Below are 15955 nucleotides of genomic sequence, written 5' to 3'. Positions count from 1 at the left end.
ACTCTAGTATATTCTTGAAATTATTTGTTTTCAAATACTGCTTACATAAATCTACATCATCTCTCCTCCCCTTACTTTATTATCAGTTATGGTAGATGTAGTATAAATATTGGGTCCCTTTGGTCTTTCTCTCCTTTTTTCTCCCTTGTCCCAGTTGGTTTATGTAGCTCTCCCCTGGTTTTCATGGCTCTTTTCGGCGTTATTTTGGCCTGTCAGTGTGAGAGTGATAAAATGGTGTTTAGAAGTGAATGCATATCCAGGTATGGTCTCTTCAAAGCAGCTAGGAGAGGAGCTGTGTTCCTCTGTACCATTTTCTAAAACTATATAATGACTAACCAACAGAGACGGGTTGCGAGCACAGCCTTTGGCTGGTAATGTAATTGGTGCCCAAATTGGCCTTTTGATGCTGTATTGAAGTAGAAGTTCTTGTTTAGTTTCTGCCCTTATTCTTGGTCTAGAATTTTTTCAGTCTGTTATTTCCTGCCCCTATTTCTGAATCTGTCCTTTTCCTTGTCTGCCGTGGTATTTGCAACTCTTCACATTTTAATATCAAGTGAATTTCATTCATGTGATTATTTCTTCCTTTTAAGGATAATTAATGAAGCAATTAAGTAGGACTGGACATAATACAGATTTACACAATATTCCCCTTCAGTTCTGACTCAGTGCTTTACCATTACGCATTCATCTTTGTGTGTAGCTCTTCAGTTTTTAGTCCACGTGACAACTTGTACCCAACGAAATATGAATTGATTTTCAGCTTAAGCTGTCCTATGGCTGGAAGTGGTGATGTCGCCAATAGCATGACACTGCAGCAGAGCTGTTGTTCTTCTATAGCATGCTGTGGGAGCTTGCGTTTCACTAGGCAGTGCAAATGAGAGTTAGAAGTCCATTCAATTTCCCGGGCAATTGCCCCTGGTAAAGATCGATAGCTGATGTCTATCAGCAGTATTCCCTGCAGGTGCTGATGTTGAAAATCTGTTTTAAAATGTAAGCTTCTAAGCCTGTGGGAGAAGGAGAACGGAAATAGTATGCAATACACATACCATTTAAAATAAATGCAAAAATTAATTTCATAGAATCATAGAATAGTTTGAGTTGGAAGAGTCCTTTAAAGGTCATCTATTCCAGCACCTCTGCGATGAGCAGGGACATCTTCAACCAGACCAGGTTGCTCAGAGCCCCGTCCAACCTGGCCTTGAATATTTCCAGGGATGGGGTCTCCACTGCCTCTCTGGGCAACCTATGCCAGTGCCTCACCACACTCATAGTGAAGAATTTCTTCCTTATATCCAGTCTAAATCTACCCTCTTTTAGTTTAAAACCATTACCCGTTGTCCTGTCAACACAGGCCCTACGAAAAAGTTTGTCCCCATCTTTCTTGTAAGCCCCCGTTAAGTACTGGAAGGCTGCTATAAGTTCTCCTTGGAGCCTTCTCTTCTCCAGGCTGAACAGCCCCAGCTCTCTCAGCCTTTCCTCACAGCAGAGGTGCTCCAGCCCTCGGATCATTTTTGTGGCCTCTTCTGGACCCACTCCAACAGGTCCATGTCTTCCCACTGCTGAGGGCTCCAGAGCTGGATGCAGGACTCCAGGTGAGGTCTCACCAGAGCAGAGCAGAGGGGCAGAATCACCTCCCTCAGTCTCCCTCGGTCTCTGATTTCACTGATTCTTTTTGACTTTGTATTTTCTTGCAATGACACAACTGAATCACTACATAAAGTAGTCAGAATTCAGGAATCATATCTCCATATCAAGTCTTTTTTATCTTGTATCATTAGATTTAGCCATCATCTGTCCACATAGATGTATCTGCCTTTTCTGTATTTAGTTGTGTGATATTCCATGGAATTACTGTTTGTGGATACTTACAAATGCTGCATTCGTTAAGTGATTTGCTGCAGCTCAGTATCAGAATTGCTGATGTAGATGCATTCTTTTGAGTCCTTTGTTATTACTTATAATATTCATCTGAATCTAATTTTCCTGTTATTTTCGTGTTCTGAGAGCTGTATTCCTTTAAAATTTCTCCCTTTTAGAATGCTATGTTCTATTTGAATATCGAAGAGCTGTCAGCATATACAGAAAGATGTGCCTAGTATGAAAAGATCATGGATGTTTATTTGCTTGATAAAGTGTTGGGGATCTGTGAAGAAAACGTAGAAATAAGCATATTGAATAGGACACTAATATGCTTCGTATTTTAAAATTAAAATTATTAGCAATCCTCCCATTTTATGACTTTCCATTAAAGGCATGGTATTGTTAGGTATTTCTCAGCTTCCAGCACAAGCAGACCAATAAACTCAGATTTACCTTCTGTAGTTCTTTGCTGCCATCTTCTGTTTCTTTAAATGATTGCTGCTATTATTTGGATTCCGAAAAGAAAGGCTGGGATATTACAAAGCAAAATTTCCCTTTCTGTCATGTTTTTTTCATTTTCTTGTTTTCAGCTAAAGCAAAGTGAAGCAAATGCGGATACAAAGGAGAAGCTTCCATTGCGTCTACGCATCTTTGAAAAATTCCCAAACAGGCCACAGATGGTGAAAATCTCCAAGCTTCCTTCAGATTTCACAGTTCCAAAAATCAGGTATTGAAATATTTCCTTTGCTAGTATGCTGTAAACTTGTCTGGTGCCATGTAGCACCTAAAATATTGAACTGTTTCACTTGTGTGTCAGGCAGATAGTTCATAAAATCAGAAATTAAACAGAATTAACATTGGCGTCAAAAGGATGTGACATTTTTGTTTTACCTCATTTTTACTTTTGAAAAAAAAAAATATTCTTAGCACTCCTTACAATGAATTCATGAAAGCAGCCAGATTGACCGGAACCGTAACGAGTACAATATGGCTCACAAGCGTGTTGTTGTTTCTCCACTCCTGTTTGGATTTTAGATTGTTGGCTGGCATAGCCAGCTAGCAGTCTAATCAATTCTCATGTAGCTTTTTAAAGATAAGGTCAACTGGCAGCAAATCATTAGAGGGGATAACACAAACCATCCAATAGCAGTTACTTTGTCATGACCTTGTCCCCTCTTTGTATTTGCATGGTTACTACTTTCCTGTAAAGCTTGCCTTAACAAAGGATCAGACCCTCAGTTGGCTACAAGATCATCAGTTACAGTACAATTATTCTTGGTATGGTCCCAAAAAAAGCTTACAGAAATCCAAGGGCTGCTGTAGTACGTACAGGCTGCTAAGACCACTGAAAGAGCACAGACTGGCCAAACAGGTCTTCTGGCCATGCCCATTCCAGTATCCCCACCAAGCACATGCCAGAGAGAGGATGGCTGTCGTTGCTCTGCGTTTCCTAAGGTTACTTTTCTTTTGATTAAACTCGTAAGGAAGCTAAGGCAACTGGTTTGACCTGTTTGTATCATCTTAGCTGAATGGAAGGAATAATACTGGCCAGAAGGGTCAAGGAAAAACAACCTTCCAAACCTCAAGGAAGCAGTCATAAATGTTTTGCTTTTAGTATCAAAATACTGATTGGTTACATAGTGAGGGCATTCTTCACAGAATCACAGAATGGTAGGGGTTGGAAGGGACCTCTGTGGCTCATCTAGTCCAACCCTTCTGCCGAAGCAGGGTCACCTACAGCAGGCTGCACAGGACCTTGTTCAGGCGGGTCTTTAATATCTCCAGAGAGGGAGACTCCACAACCTCCCTGGGCAGCCTGTGCCAGTGCTCCGTCACCCTCAGAGGGAAGAAGTTCTTCCTCATGTTCAGACGGAACTTCCTGTGCTTCAGTTTGTGCCCATTGCCCCTTGTCCTGTCACTGGGCACCACTGAAAAGAGTTTGGCCCCATCCTCCTGACGCCCACCCTTAAGATATTTATAAATATTTATTAGATCCCCTCTCAGCCTTCTATTCTTCAGGCTGAACAGCCCAGCTCCCTCAGCCTCTCCTCGTAGGGGAGATGCTCCAGTCCCCTCATCATCCTCGTAGCCCTCCGCTGGACTCTCTCCAGTAGCTCTTCATCTTTCTTGAAGTGGGGAGCCCAGAACTGGACAGAGTACTCCAGATGGGGCCTCACTCGGGCAGAGTAGAGGGGGAGGAGAACCTCCCTTAGTCTGCTGGCCACAGTCTTCTTAATGCACTCCAGGATCCCATTGGCCATCTTGGCAACCAGGGCACACTGCTGGCTCATGGTTAACTTGTCACCCACCAGCACTCCCAGGTCCCTCTCCACAGAGCTCCTCTCCAGCAGGTCCGCCCCAAGCCTGTACTGGTGCATGGGGTTGTTCCTCCCCAGGTGCAGGACCCCGAACTTGCCCATTCTCCTAGTTTTAGTGTGTTTTGGTATTGCTTTGTAGCTGTGTTTTTCCCAGCACACTCTAGACTAATACATGATCATGCGAACTACTGAAAAAGACTTCAAACTATCACTAGCAAATCGTATCTTTAAATCTGAACCTGTTGTACTATGTAGAACTATCTCTCCAGACAAAAAATTAGGTTTTACATAGTCGATTTACAATGACAGTAGGGCAACTCTACTAAACTTGAAATACAGCAAGATGAATGTACATTTGTTGTAAACAGAAATGCTTCTACATTTTAAACATGACATATGTAAGGCACAGAATTGCTGAAGCACCTTAATACTGGCGTTCAGAGCAGTTATATGAACAGATGTTGTTTGACATCTTCAAGAATTTCTTTCAGAGAGTATGTTTCCTTTGGATTATATCTGCGTTTGATTTACATTGAAGTAACAATTTGCTGTTTAATGAAAGAGCTCACTTCGGTAAATAAATAAATTAGATAAATAAATATTAAAAGGAATAAAATTATTTGCTTCGAAACTACATGCAAGCCACTCACCTCTCATTTCAGTTGTGGATGTCTTTAATAAATGAAGTTTTATCAGTCTGTCCCTTTAGACGTCTATAGCCCAGTACAACTTGGAGTTTATCCATCTTAGCACTAATGGGTTATGACACATCATAAAGAAAGCCAAATAGTAACTCTTCCTGGGATTTTAATCCATCAATATCTTCTATTTGTTCACAAGGGAAAGTTTTATGAAGCAGTTTATTGATCGCCAGCAACAAGATACCACCTGTTTGCTGCGAAGACTGCCTTCAGCATCGTCTTCCTCCTGTGACCACTCTAAGAGATCAGCAATTGAAGAAAACAAATATATAGATCAAAAGGTAAATCAAAAGTAAAAGGGCATTATATATCTTTCCTTGAGTATTGTGAGGACAGACCTCAGATTACTCAGTTTGTCAAACCACATAAAAGTGAACACAAGGATGACTGAACACGAGCTAAAAGGCTATATTTAATTTAGCCTAAAACAGACATCACAGCAGCTCCTTAATTGGTTTAAATTTCCCTGTCTCCTTTGACTTCAAAATTCAGGACTTAATACATAATTTTGTTCAGTGCCTCTGTCTTATGATGCTATTTTTTTGGGTAGTCTTGCTGTTAATCACTGCGAAGCTAGTGGAAAATTAAAGTTTGTGAATATCACATTGGATTTTTGAGTGCCTGGATACTGTTACAGCGTTGAAAACTCACTTCATTGAAGCAAAGTCTCTGTGGAGATGAGTGCAAATTTAAGAATTATTCTAATTTAGAGTCCATTAACCCTCTGTTGGCCTAGGAATTGCTAGAAAATGGATGCTGAATACATGTGTTTGATACCCATTGTGCTAAATGATGCTAGTCTCCCAGCCAGACTGGAATGGATAGTTGGATTTGAAAAATATCAAGACTGTTTGGAATGATGATGATGATGATGATGATGATGATGATGCATAAGTAAGTGTGTGTGACTTCTGGCACTTTGCAAAACTAGAGGGGCAGCAAAAATCTTCATGTGCATTGTGGAAGATACTGGTTTCCCAGATTTCTAGTGGCTTCTGCAGTGATAGATATCACTTCTTTATCACTTGTAGAGTTGTGTAACTTGTTTGTGACATTTTAACAGACAAAGAAAAGTCTTTTCAGTATTCATAACAGGGTGCTTGAATCCTGTTTGAAGATTAATATCAGGAGTTTGTAAATACATTTTAAGATACAGAATCCCAGACAAGGAAGAGAAAGAGGGTACGAATGTAGTTATACAGTGTAACTGGCTTTCCTAGCGTGTGTTTTGCAACTGTAACTCAGGATGGCATTCATACAGGCAGGAAGCAGAGTTGGGGAAAACAATACTCTTCTGATAATGAATTAAAAGAGGCAATGTGCAAACTACTGTTAATTTCCATCCCTGTTTCAATGCAAGAACCCATTCCTGTGGCTGATGTATACTGTGCCATCAGTAAGCCAAAGCTGAACAGCATGGCCTGAGGGGGAGGTCTGTAGTAAAAGGAAGGCCACAGAAAGGAATCAAGCCTAAATGGACATCATCTACTCTAACAAGCCCAGCAGAAAAATTGGAAAAGGTAGTAAATGACAAGCCTAGGGGTCAGCAGAACTATGCCAAATATTGCTAATTGCTAATCAAAACTGTGCCTGGGAAATCAGAGTACATTTCTACCATATAATGAAGAGATGAACAGAGACCTTAAACTTGTCCCAGCCACACAGAAAAGTCCACAGTATGCAATGCAAAGCTGTGCAAGGATTCAGTAGATCTGTTTACATGAGTATGGTGTAGGTATATTAAATTGCAACCTTAATTCCTTCTGCCTGCTGTTCACTGAAGTGAAATGTTACTGTGTTTGAAGATAGATGAATATATGGCAGAGTTTGTTCAATGAGATCGTGCAATACGAAAATAGAATGCTGCATTCTTTTCGAATTTTCATTTCCCTCCAAGAGCAAACATGCATGATCTCACTTTCATTTTTGAACTGAAAAAAGAGTTTGCAGATTGGTTTTGCACTATTCAACCTGCTTTAAGCACATACTTTTGGATTCCCATGGCTCAAGGGCAGAATCAATGATGAGTAGTGTTTCTGATAAATGTAGCTTTAAACAAGGTATTTATACATTCGTGTTAAGAGGGAGAAAGCACTAAGAAGGATTTTGTGAAAGCAATTACTCTAGCTTTCTATAGTTACAGTTGCCAAGGCAACCTCACTTTTGTATGAACAAATCTTCTTAAAAATATCTTATCCTTAAAACAAGCTTGGAATGACTGGTTGCACTTAAATATAAACCTTACATGCATACTTTGCTTTTCTTTGTAAAAAAAAGGGACCTGACCAAGTATTTTACTAATCACGGTGTCTAGTAGGATGCATTCCCACTGCTCCTGATAGCAGTGTGGTGGCTTCAGAAACTTTTCACATCTTTTTTGCATTGTAGTTGATGAAAACAATGGGGTGGAATCAAAAGGTGAGATTCTGCCTGACGATTTGACTGTCCTCCCTTTGTGGTGTCTGAACTGTGGCTAGTTCCACCAGGTTCTCCTGGACTTACATCACTGTTTCTGCATTCCACACTTCCTGAAGTGAGAAGTACTTAATACATACATTCCCTTATTACCACTTCAGCAACATTCTTTTTTTTCTTTATCAATCTGCCGCTATATCTATATGGTGTTGGTTTTGTATTTAAAATCAGTATCTGACCCATAATTTATGATGATCAATAAAGCAAATCGAGTTTTGTTCTCCTATATAATGGGTTTAGTAAGTCTTTTCAGCATTATAACTACCCACTTCCTTGAAAAAGTGTTTTAAGCTGTAGAAGAGGAGTAGATTTTCATTGTGTTCTTTCTTTTTTTAAGGTATTTTACCTTCTCAAAGTAATTGCAAAAATGATCTATTTGTATATATTACCATAACCATGAGAACAAGCAGTTTGAAATTATTTTTATCTATGCCAAATCAAAAGAACAGCTTTGGAAAACAGATTTCTCTGCTACACTCTTGTTTTCTACTGGAGTCTGCGAGTTCCAGAAGTTTTTCTAACTCTTCCAAATTTCTAAACTATTATCAAAGTAATAAACTAACCAAATGCTAATATTAAAAATTACTTTTAGATACCTACATGCCCTTGACCTTTTACACATCCTGTAAGAGTTCTGTCTTGATGCGTGGGGTCTGAGTGGGTATGTGGAGACAGACTGTGCCATGTTCATTCTTGTGCATCCAATGCCAGCAACACCTGGGCTATCTCAGTTATGGATGCTTGAATCATAGAATCATAGAATGGTTTGGGCTGGAAGGGACCTTACAGATCATCTAGTTACAACCCCCTTGCCATGGGCAGGGACACCTTCCACTAGACCAGATTGCTCACAGCCTCATCCAACCTGGCCTTGAACAGTTTTCCAGGGAGGGGTAGCCACAGCTTCTCTGGGCAACCTGTGCCAGTGTCTCGCCACCCTCGTAGTGAAGAATTTTTTTTTTAGATCTAGTTTCAGTTTAAAGCCATTACTCCTTGTCCTATAACTAGATGCCCTTGTCAAAAATACCTCCTCAGCTCTCTTGTAGGCCTCCTTTAAGTACTGGCAGGCTGCTATAAGGTCTCCCTGCAGCCTTCTCTTCTCCAGTCTGAACAGCCACAACTCTGTCAGCCTGTCCTCACAGCAGAGGTGCTCCAGCCCTCGGATCATTTTTGTGGACCTCCTCTGGACCCACTCCAACAGGACCATGCCCTTCGTCTGCTGAGGGCTCCAGAGCTGGACGCAGGACTCCAGGTGGGGTCTCACCAGAGCAGAGCAGAGGGGCAGAATCACCTCCCTCGACCTGCAGGGAGGCTGCTTAGCATGATGCTTTGGTTGAGTTATTCATGATTATCTGTAACTTTGTGTGGAAAGCTGGGATTCTCTGTGGTTCTCTGAGCTTAGCACTGCTGGAAATTCAGGGTGGTCATTTTTTTGCTCTCTGCTTGAGGTCCTGCTGAGCAAATTTTCTTAAACCCATTGATCTTGCCACAGACCTTCTCCACTGCGTGCTGAGCTAGTCTATCCTGATGTGGTCTGCAGGACATGAATTGAAGAGCTCTGGGTCTAATTATAGAAACTAGGACTGGCCAGGTTGGTGAGGATACCCCTGTTGTAGTAGAAGTACCATGAAGATACTTTCTGGTGAAAGAAGGAAGACAGCTCAGAAGAAGTGCAAGTATAAGGAGGCAGTGCTGTTATAAAATTAATGGAAAAAGTATCTGAGGAAAGGGTTAAAAAATGAAAAGAGGAAGATACGGTATTAAATGAACATTGTAGATGTGGGAGAAGGGGAGTTTTAGAGACAGAGAAGGAAGTGTTCTTTTATACTTCCACATTTGTATGAAAATTATTCACATTATGCTGGGAGTTTCCTTAGTTGACCAATATTTCAGTAAATTCTTGGACAGGAGAACTGGATGAAATATGGAAACAAAATTCTTGTGTGAGTGGGTGGATGAGAAGACAGGAAGTTGGCAGAAAACAAGGACATCTCATTGTGGTGGTTCTCACAGAGCCTGAGGGATAGTCACAGCAAGTTTTGGGGGACAAAGAACTAAACGAGCTGTAAGATTTACAGCAAAGCAGGTATCCAGTAAAATACAACTGAGTTGGCTGTAGAACATTTGCCTTGGCTTCTGATCTTCAAGACTAGAATCAGAGGAGCACAGAAACACCTCACTGCTGTTCTAAGACCATACAACTTCTAGCAAGCCCTGCAGAAAATTGTTGTGAGGAGGTCACTCCTGAACTGGTTACATATCTCTGGCCACAAAACAGCACATTGCTGTTAAATTGAAGTTCAAAACTGACAGGCACATGAGGTGAACTTTGAAAATGCCTGTGGCTCAATATGACAGATACCCATGTGCATGTTTACAGCAGTGGCACAGTAGGAGTGAATTACAAAATAAAGCAAAAGAGCATTTAATATATCTGTGTATTTTATAGTTCAGACTTTGAACATCTCCCATTTAACTGAATTAATATAAACAAGCCAGCCACCTTATTTCTGCGTTTGTAAGATTAATTGGATAGTAGCAAACATATTTTCTCTTTCCTGTCCTTTTTATCATCCTGTTTCCTTTCTGTTTCCTTTCACTTGTGTGAGTTTTGTTTTTAGCTCTGCAAGCAGTGGAGTTAGTAGCCATTCCTTTTTCCTGTGGGAGCAAGATCCATCATTAAGGTCTAGCTCCTGTGAAAGCTCGACCTCCCATGCCATATGCCTCTCCCATTGATTTCCTACTTATAGCTGACTGTACCTGTGTGGCAGGAGGTCGTGGTCAGAAAGTGAGAGCTGATCTCAGAGGTAAGCCAGAGCCATTACCATGGAGATCTATGAATATTACGCAGCAGACCTCGCACTGGATTCTGTGTTCTTTGGGGAGTTGGAGCACCGAGGTGATATGTTCATGATGACCTGTGTTGCTTTGCAGGTGGGCTGCTGAGCTTTGCACCTGCTTTTTTTAGGCTATTTGCCTTCATTGCCAGGTATGATCCTGCTGATATCCATTAAAGTTAGATGGGATGGAACACAAGCATCAGCCTGATTATAAGCCTCATGCTGGAAGGGCCTCAGTACTTCCCTGGAGATCAACACCCTGTGGTTTATGTAGAAATCATTATCTGTCAACACCTCAGGGAAAGTTTATGATTTTATCAGTTTACAATTTCACACACAAATTTAGCACACAGGATTGCCCACAACTTCTAGAGCATGTTTGGTTAACATCGTAGATACCCTATTTGTGAGCTGCTGAGACATGCCAGATATTCTTGATAAGATGTTGTTGTTTAATCTGGCAATTTGTTCCGGCATGTCTTTTTCTGATCTGTGCTCAACTGCTTTCATTGACTATTCTGTTTCTGGTGAAAAGAAACACATGTATTCTGAAAGGACTTTTCCTTGCAGAAGGTATTTGTAATTATAAAAGCTGAAATAGCTTTTCAGCTTTTCTAAGGCATAGCTTTTAGTATTGAAGACAGAGTGTCCCAAGATATCTTTCAGAAATCATCAGGCATGAAGCCATAAACTTTATTTGTAATTTTTCTTCTTAGAAAAGAACCAAGGGTAGAATATTTATTCATAAATTGTCATTTCCAGAATTTCCACTTCTTATTGTAATAAACTTACAAGTTAATCAGCCTCTTCTCATCTTTGTTTTGGGCATTCTGTTGTTCAGAGCAGAATTTTGGCACATAAAGGACGATAGCGTTCTACTGTGTTCCTGGTTATTCTTTTCTCTAAGTAATTTGAAAAAATAATTTTATCACATTAATTTTGAATATAGCAGAAACTAGTAAAGCGTAATTGCATATGAATTCCAAGTAGAAAAGATTATTTATTTTTAAACACTAATAAATACTACATTTTTCTGAAGTAATTCTTGCAGAACTTTGTGCCTAAGTATCTACAAAAATCATTCAAACTTCATCTTAATCTCCGTTTACTGAGTATCTGAGTAGAACTCTGTCCTACAATTTCACTTTCCATATACTGCTTGTTAATTAAACACAGCCAAGTTCTTCAGTCTTACCTATTTATGTCATTCACAGGATATTGCCAAAATCTATCTAACTATAACATTCAGAAAAGTCATGAAAAGAATCTACCTGCTGGAATGAGAATGGCTTATGAATCCAGCATTTTCTTGCTCATTACAGTCTTGATTTTCAAAGAAGGTGATTTTTGTCCCACGTCTGTTCTCATCAGATCTTTCTAATGAAGTTAATATATGTAAATGCAGTGATATATTTCAGGTTTTCTGAAAATTAATCAGGACACGTCTTTGTCTATTTCACATTTTTTAAAGATTTTGTTCATATGCAGATGAGATGGATATGTTACAGTGTCTTTATGTACCTGTGTCTGAATAATCAATTTATAGAAAAAGACACTTTGTCATTAAATATTTTACCACATACACATTTCAGCTGCTAATGTTTAACTTTCCTGACCACGTTTGCCGTCAGAGCAGAGAAGACAGAATTGCAATAGTAACAAGACTTTGTTCTTGTTATGGTCTGTCTCTGGCTTCGGATGATTTTAAATTGCTTTGTCACTCTTGACTCTACATAGTATGTTCAAAATTCTGCCTGGAAAAGACCAATTTTTAATTACATTCTGAAAGAAAGGAGGCTGGGGACTGGACACTTTGCCATTTTCAAAAAGTGCCATAATTTAGCATTTCTTTGTGGTGTTAGCTTTCTACTTCATCAGTTTCGCACTAAAAGATTTCAAAGGTTTCATACAAATGCTGTGAAAACACATTAAATCACAAGGGCTGATCATACTCTGCCTGTTTCTTCAATCAAACAAGATACACAGCAAAATTTTTAGGGCTGATATGTTTTAGCAGAGAAGAGCATGCATTACTTTGGAGTGAAGGGAGAGGCAAGGAGGTGCTCAGTTACAGGAAAGCTCTTCTGTCTGGGGCCCATACTCTCCCTTTTCCTGCTGCTACTGAGGAATCCGAATCTCCTGCACCAAGCCCTTCGGTCTTCCTCACCCACTCACAGGACACATTCACAAGAACTGATTAAATGTAGTCGTGATCACTTTGTTATAGCGAAGGGAATTATATGCGTGTGCTTGTACAACCAGGAGTAATGTTCTTTCTTGTTCCCCCAACCCAAGTTACCTCCCACTTGAAACTCCCAGTCCGTATCAGTCTTCTTCCATTCCCAGGCCAGCCCTCTTCCCTAGAGCCTCAAGATCCCCAACTCAAGGTATGGAGTGGAGCCTTCTGCACCATCACTGTGCACCCAGTAGAATGTGTTACAACACCACATCAGCTTGGCCAGCAGTCATCACTGCCACCCTGCTGTTGGCTGCCATGAGTAATCTGCCCGACCCTCTGTACTAACATTTCCAAGATCTCCCTGGCTCCTGCATCAAGTAAAGATAGGAAACAACTGGTCCAAGGTCACACTTGCAAAAATAATCAGAAGGCTGGAACACCTCTCCTATCAGGAAAGGCTGAGAGAGTTGGGGCTGTTCAGCCTGGAGAAGAGAAGGCTCCAGGGAGACCTTATAGCAGCCTTCCATTACCTGAAGGGGGCTTGTAAGAAAGGTGGGAGCAGAATTTTTAGCGGGGCCTGTAGTGATAGGACAAGAGGTTATGGTTTTAAAGTGAGAGAGGGTAGATTTAGACTGGATATAAGGAAGAAATTTTTTACAATGAGGGTGGTGAAACGCTGTCGCAAGTTGCCCAGAGTGGTGGTAGATGCCCCATCCCTGGAAACACTCAAGGCCAGGTTGGATGGGGCTCTGAGCAACCTGATCTAGTTGAAGATGTCCCTGCTCATTGCAGGGGGGTTGGAGTAGATGACCTTTAAAGGTCCCTTCTTAACCCAAATCATTCTATGATTCTGTGAAAAACCTACCTGTTAAACCACTGGAAGTAAAAAACTCAGAAATGCCAAAGGGCAAAACCCAAACATAGTATGACACAACATAAAAGAGAGGGATTTTTCTCCCTCCCTGGAGCTGCTCCCTCATGTGTCTGAGATGGACTGTTACCATCCCCTTTAAGTCTTGGGGGGGTTTATGAGTATGCTAATATTAGCCTTGTCCGCATTCTCAGAATTAATTGAAAAAGGTTCTTGGTTATGAAAGGACATGTAGATTTTCCAGACCAGTAGTCAGCTAATTAGAACATGGCTCTCCTTAAGAGACAGGCAGCAATCAAGGTCTACAGAATGAAATAAGGCTATTTCAGGTCAGTGACTCCCAAGAGTTGAGGAGATTATGTCCACTTCTCATTCTAGACATCTGATCAAAAGGGACAGCCTTTGACTCCTTGTGGCACTTATCTAATGCTAGACCACTTTCTTGACTGCTTCCCAAGCCTGTTGCTTACGTAGGACAGCCTCGCCAAGGGCCAGATTTTCGCAGTCCAAATGAAAATAGTTAGTTCTACTTTGAGAGAGGGAAATGGATTAGGTGATCTCTAGAGGCCCCTTGCAGTTGCATCATTTATGATTCTGTAGGTATCAAGTAAAGTTTTCAAAAAAGCTTGAGAAATTCCCCACTGATTTCTATAGGATTTAGTCACTTAACCTGCTTAAAATCTTTTGAACATTTTGTTAGGTACCTACAAACAACATGAAGTCTGACCTTCCATAACACTTCATATTTTTGTCACATTCATTTTCATAGATCTCTTCAGGCCAAAGATGCGTAGGCAGAATGTTGTTGAACAAATAATAATGTTTGCTTGTGAGAGGCTACGCAGGAAACTCCTGTGGGCCAAAAATATCCTGTATTTAATGGATTGTTCAATCTTTGAACAGATTATGCCCAAATATTTCTCTACTGTTTCTTAAAAATCACTCTGATACATTGCTTATTGTACTGACTCTTCATATTTTCGCGAGAAGCTGTACGTGTTTAAATAACAATGTAATACCTAACAATCTGTTCATTCTGCAAGTCTACATAAACCATCAGTTGGCATCCAGCAAATTCCAAACTGAAACAGAAGCTTTGGGTGATTTTTTTTCTTGCTTGGAATTTCTGGCGTGGTACAGAAGACTATTCCCATATGGTCCTGCAGTTGCCTATAAAAAATTGCTATCGACAGCTAAAGCTAAAATTTCTAATTTTTTTATAACACTTAAGAAATTGCATTACAAAAAAATACATTGCATGCACTTTTTTTTTCCATTGTCAACCAAACATTTCAGGGATTTGTATCTCCTGATTTACTTATGACCTTGTCTCACCTTGTGCTGCAGAACACCCACCAATGCTTGTCTCTTCGGCCAACTCTGCAGTGGTCCGATACAAAAATAATACACTACATCACCACAGTTTTTACCTGTTGATACTATACAATTCTCTGTCAAATTCACATTGAAAACAATTGCTTTGTGCAGTGCCTGCTGGGGTTTGCTCACTGCAAACATGTCACTAGCAAAATACATCAAACCCTTGACAATGAATAGCATTTCTCAAAACTTAAAACCACTGAGCCATATCTTAGCTGATGTAAATTGGCTTAGATCCCCCTGAAGTCAGAAGTGCTGTGCCAGTATGCCTAGGCTGTAGGACTGACCCAGTCATTAGCTGTCATCTAGCGAAGGTACCATCCTGTGTTGCTTTGCTTTTAATCTGATGTCAAAGATACTCTTTTTCCAGGGTAGAAAGCCTGGAATTTTTAAATATACTACTAAATAAGTTTTAAAAGTCTGCAGTACCTTTTCAAAGCAGCGGGTGGCACTTGCAGAGCAACAATGTTCTGTGTTTTAGCTGTGTTTTTGCTGTGTTTTACAACAGTTAGAGTGGTTTATTGCTTTGTCATTGTCGCTTTGGACAAATGAGATTTCATAGGATGTAGCATTCAGATCAAGTTCACACTGCCAGGACAGAGTCCCTTTGTCTGCCTGAGGTCTGTCCTGCCAGCAGCAGCGGTGCAGGGTGCCAGGGCTTGCAGATGAAGCGTCACACCAGCAGATATCCTAATTTTGTGTCTGTGGGCACATCTGTGTAAATAAACTCAAAGGAATGTGGGAACCAAGACCTGAGCTTTATTCGTGGTGTTGTAGGAGCACATGCCTTACATCTAAAACCTTTTCATCCAGGAAATATTATCGGTAATTTGCTGACCTGTCACAGCTGTTCCTTACAGATTAAAGTAACCTGCAGGAGTTCTTTAAAATGTGTTGCTGGAAACACATTTAACAGTAATCGGATGCTGCTAGGTGATTTCAGGACAGTGTCTTGTGCTAAAAAATAGTGCTCTGTAGCAGAAAGCTATATGGCACTGTTATTTCTGCACTGAGTGTACTTAGAGGCTGCATAAAGAAGTAAATAAATAAATAATGACTATTAAAGATACACTGAGGGTGTCCTCACAGTACATCACAATCTGTAATAAAAAAACCCAGCAGGCTAAACAGATACACCCCAAAATAACCTCAGCAGAGTATACTGTACTTATTTAATTCCACATCATCTGTTGAAGTAGTGTCTTTTGTACATTAACATTGCTAATAATTTCCTCTCCAACATTCAAGAACTCGGCAGGTATCACAAGTTTTAATTGCCAACCTCCATCTACACCAGTATGTGGCATCTAGACATAATTAAACAAAATACT

General features: G+C 40.4%; 1 protein-coding gene across 6 annotated transcripts in view; it reads left to right on the top strand.

Moving 5' to 3' along the window:
- Window positions 1-15955, top strand: part of NALCN (sodium leak channel, non-selective) — a 248133-nt gene that overhangs the window by 183014 nt on the left and 49164 nt on the right. For all 6 annotated transcript variants that reach the window (XM_075424290.1, XM_075424306.1, XM_075424274.1 and 3 more), the window contains 2 exons: window positions 2451-2587; window positions 5019-5160. In XM_075424290.1, coding sequence (XP_075280405.1) covers window positions 2451-2587; window positions 5019-5160 — 279 coding nt within the window. The remainder of the gene's footprint in view (window positions 1-2450; window positions 2588-5018; window positions 5161-15955) is intronic.

Source organism: Opisthocomus hoazin, chromosome 1, assembly GCF_030867145.1.
Source record: "Opisthocomus hoazin isolate bOpiHoa1 chromosome 1, bOpiHoa1.hap1, whole genome shotgun sequence".
In the NCBI taxonomy this organism is placed as follows: domain Eukaryota; kingdom Metazoa; phylum Chordata; class Aves; order Opisthocomiformes; family Opisthocomidae; genus Opisthocomus; species Opisthocomus hoazin.
This window is presented reverse-complemented; position numbering and strand designations above follow the sequence as displayed.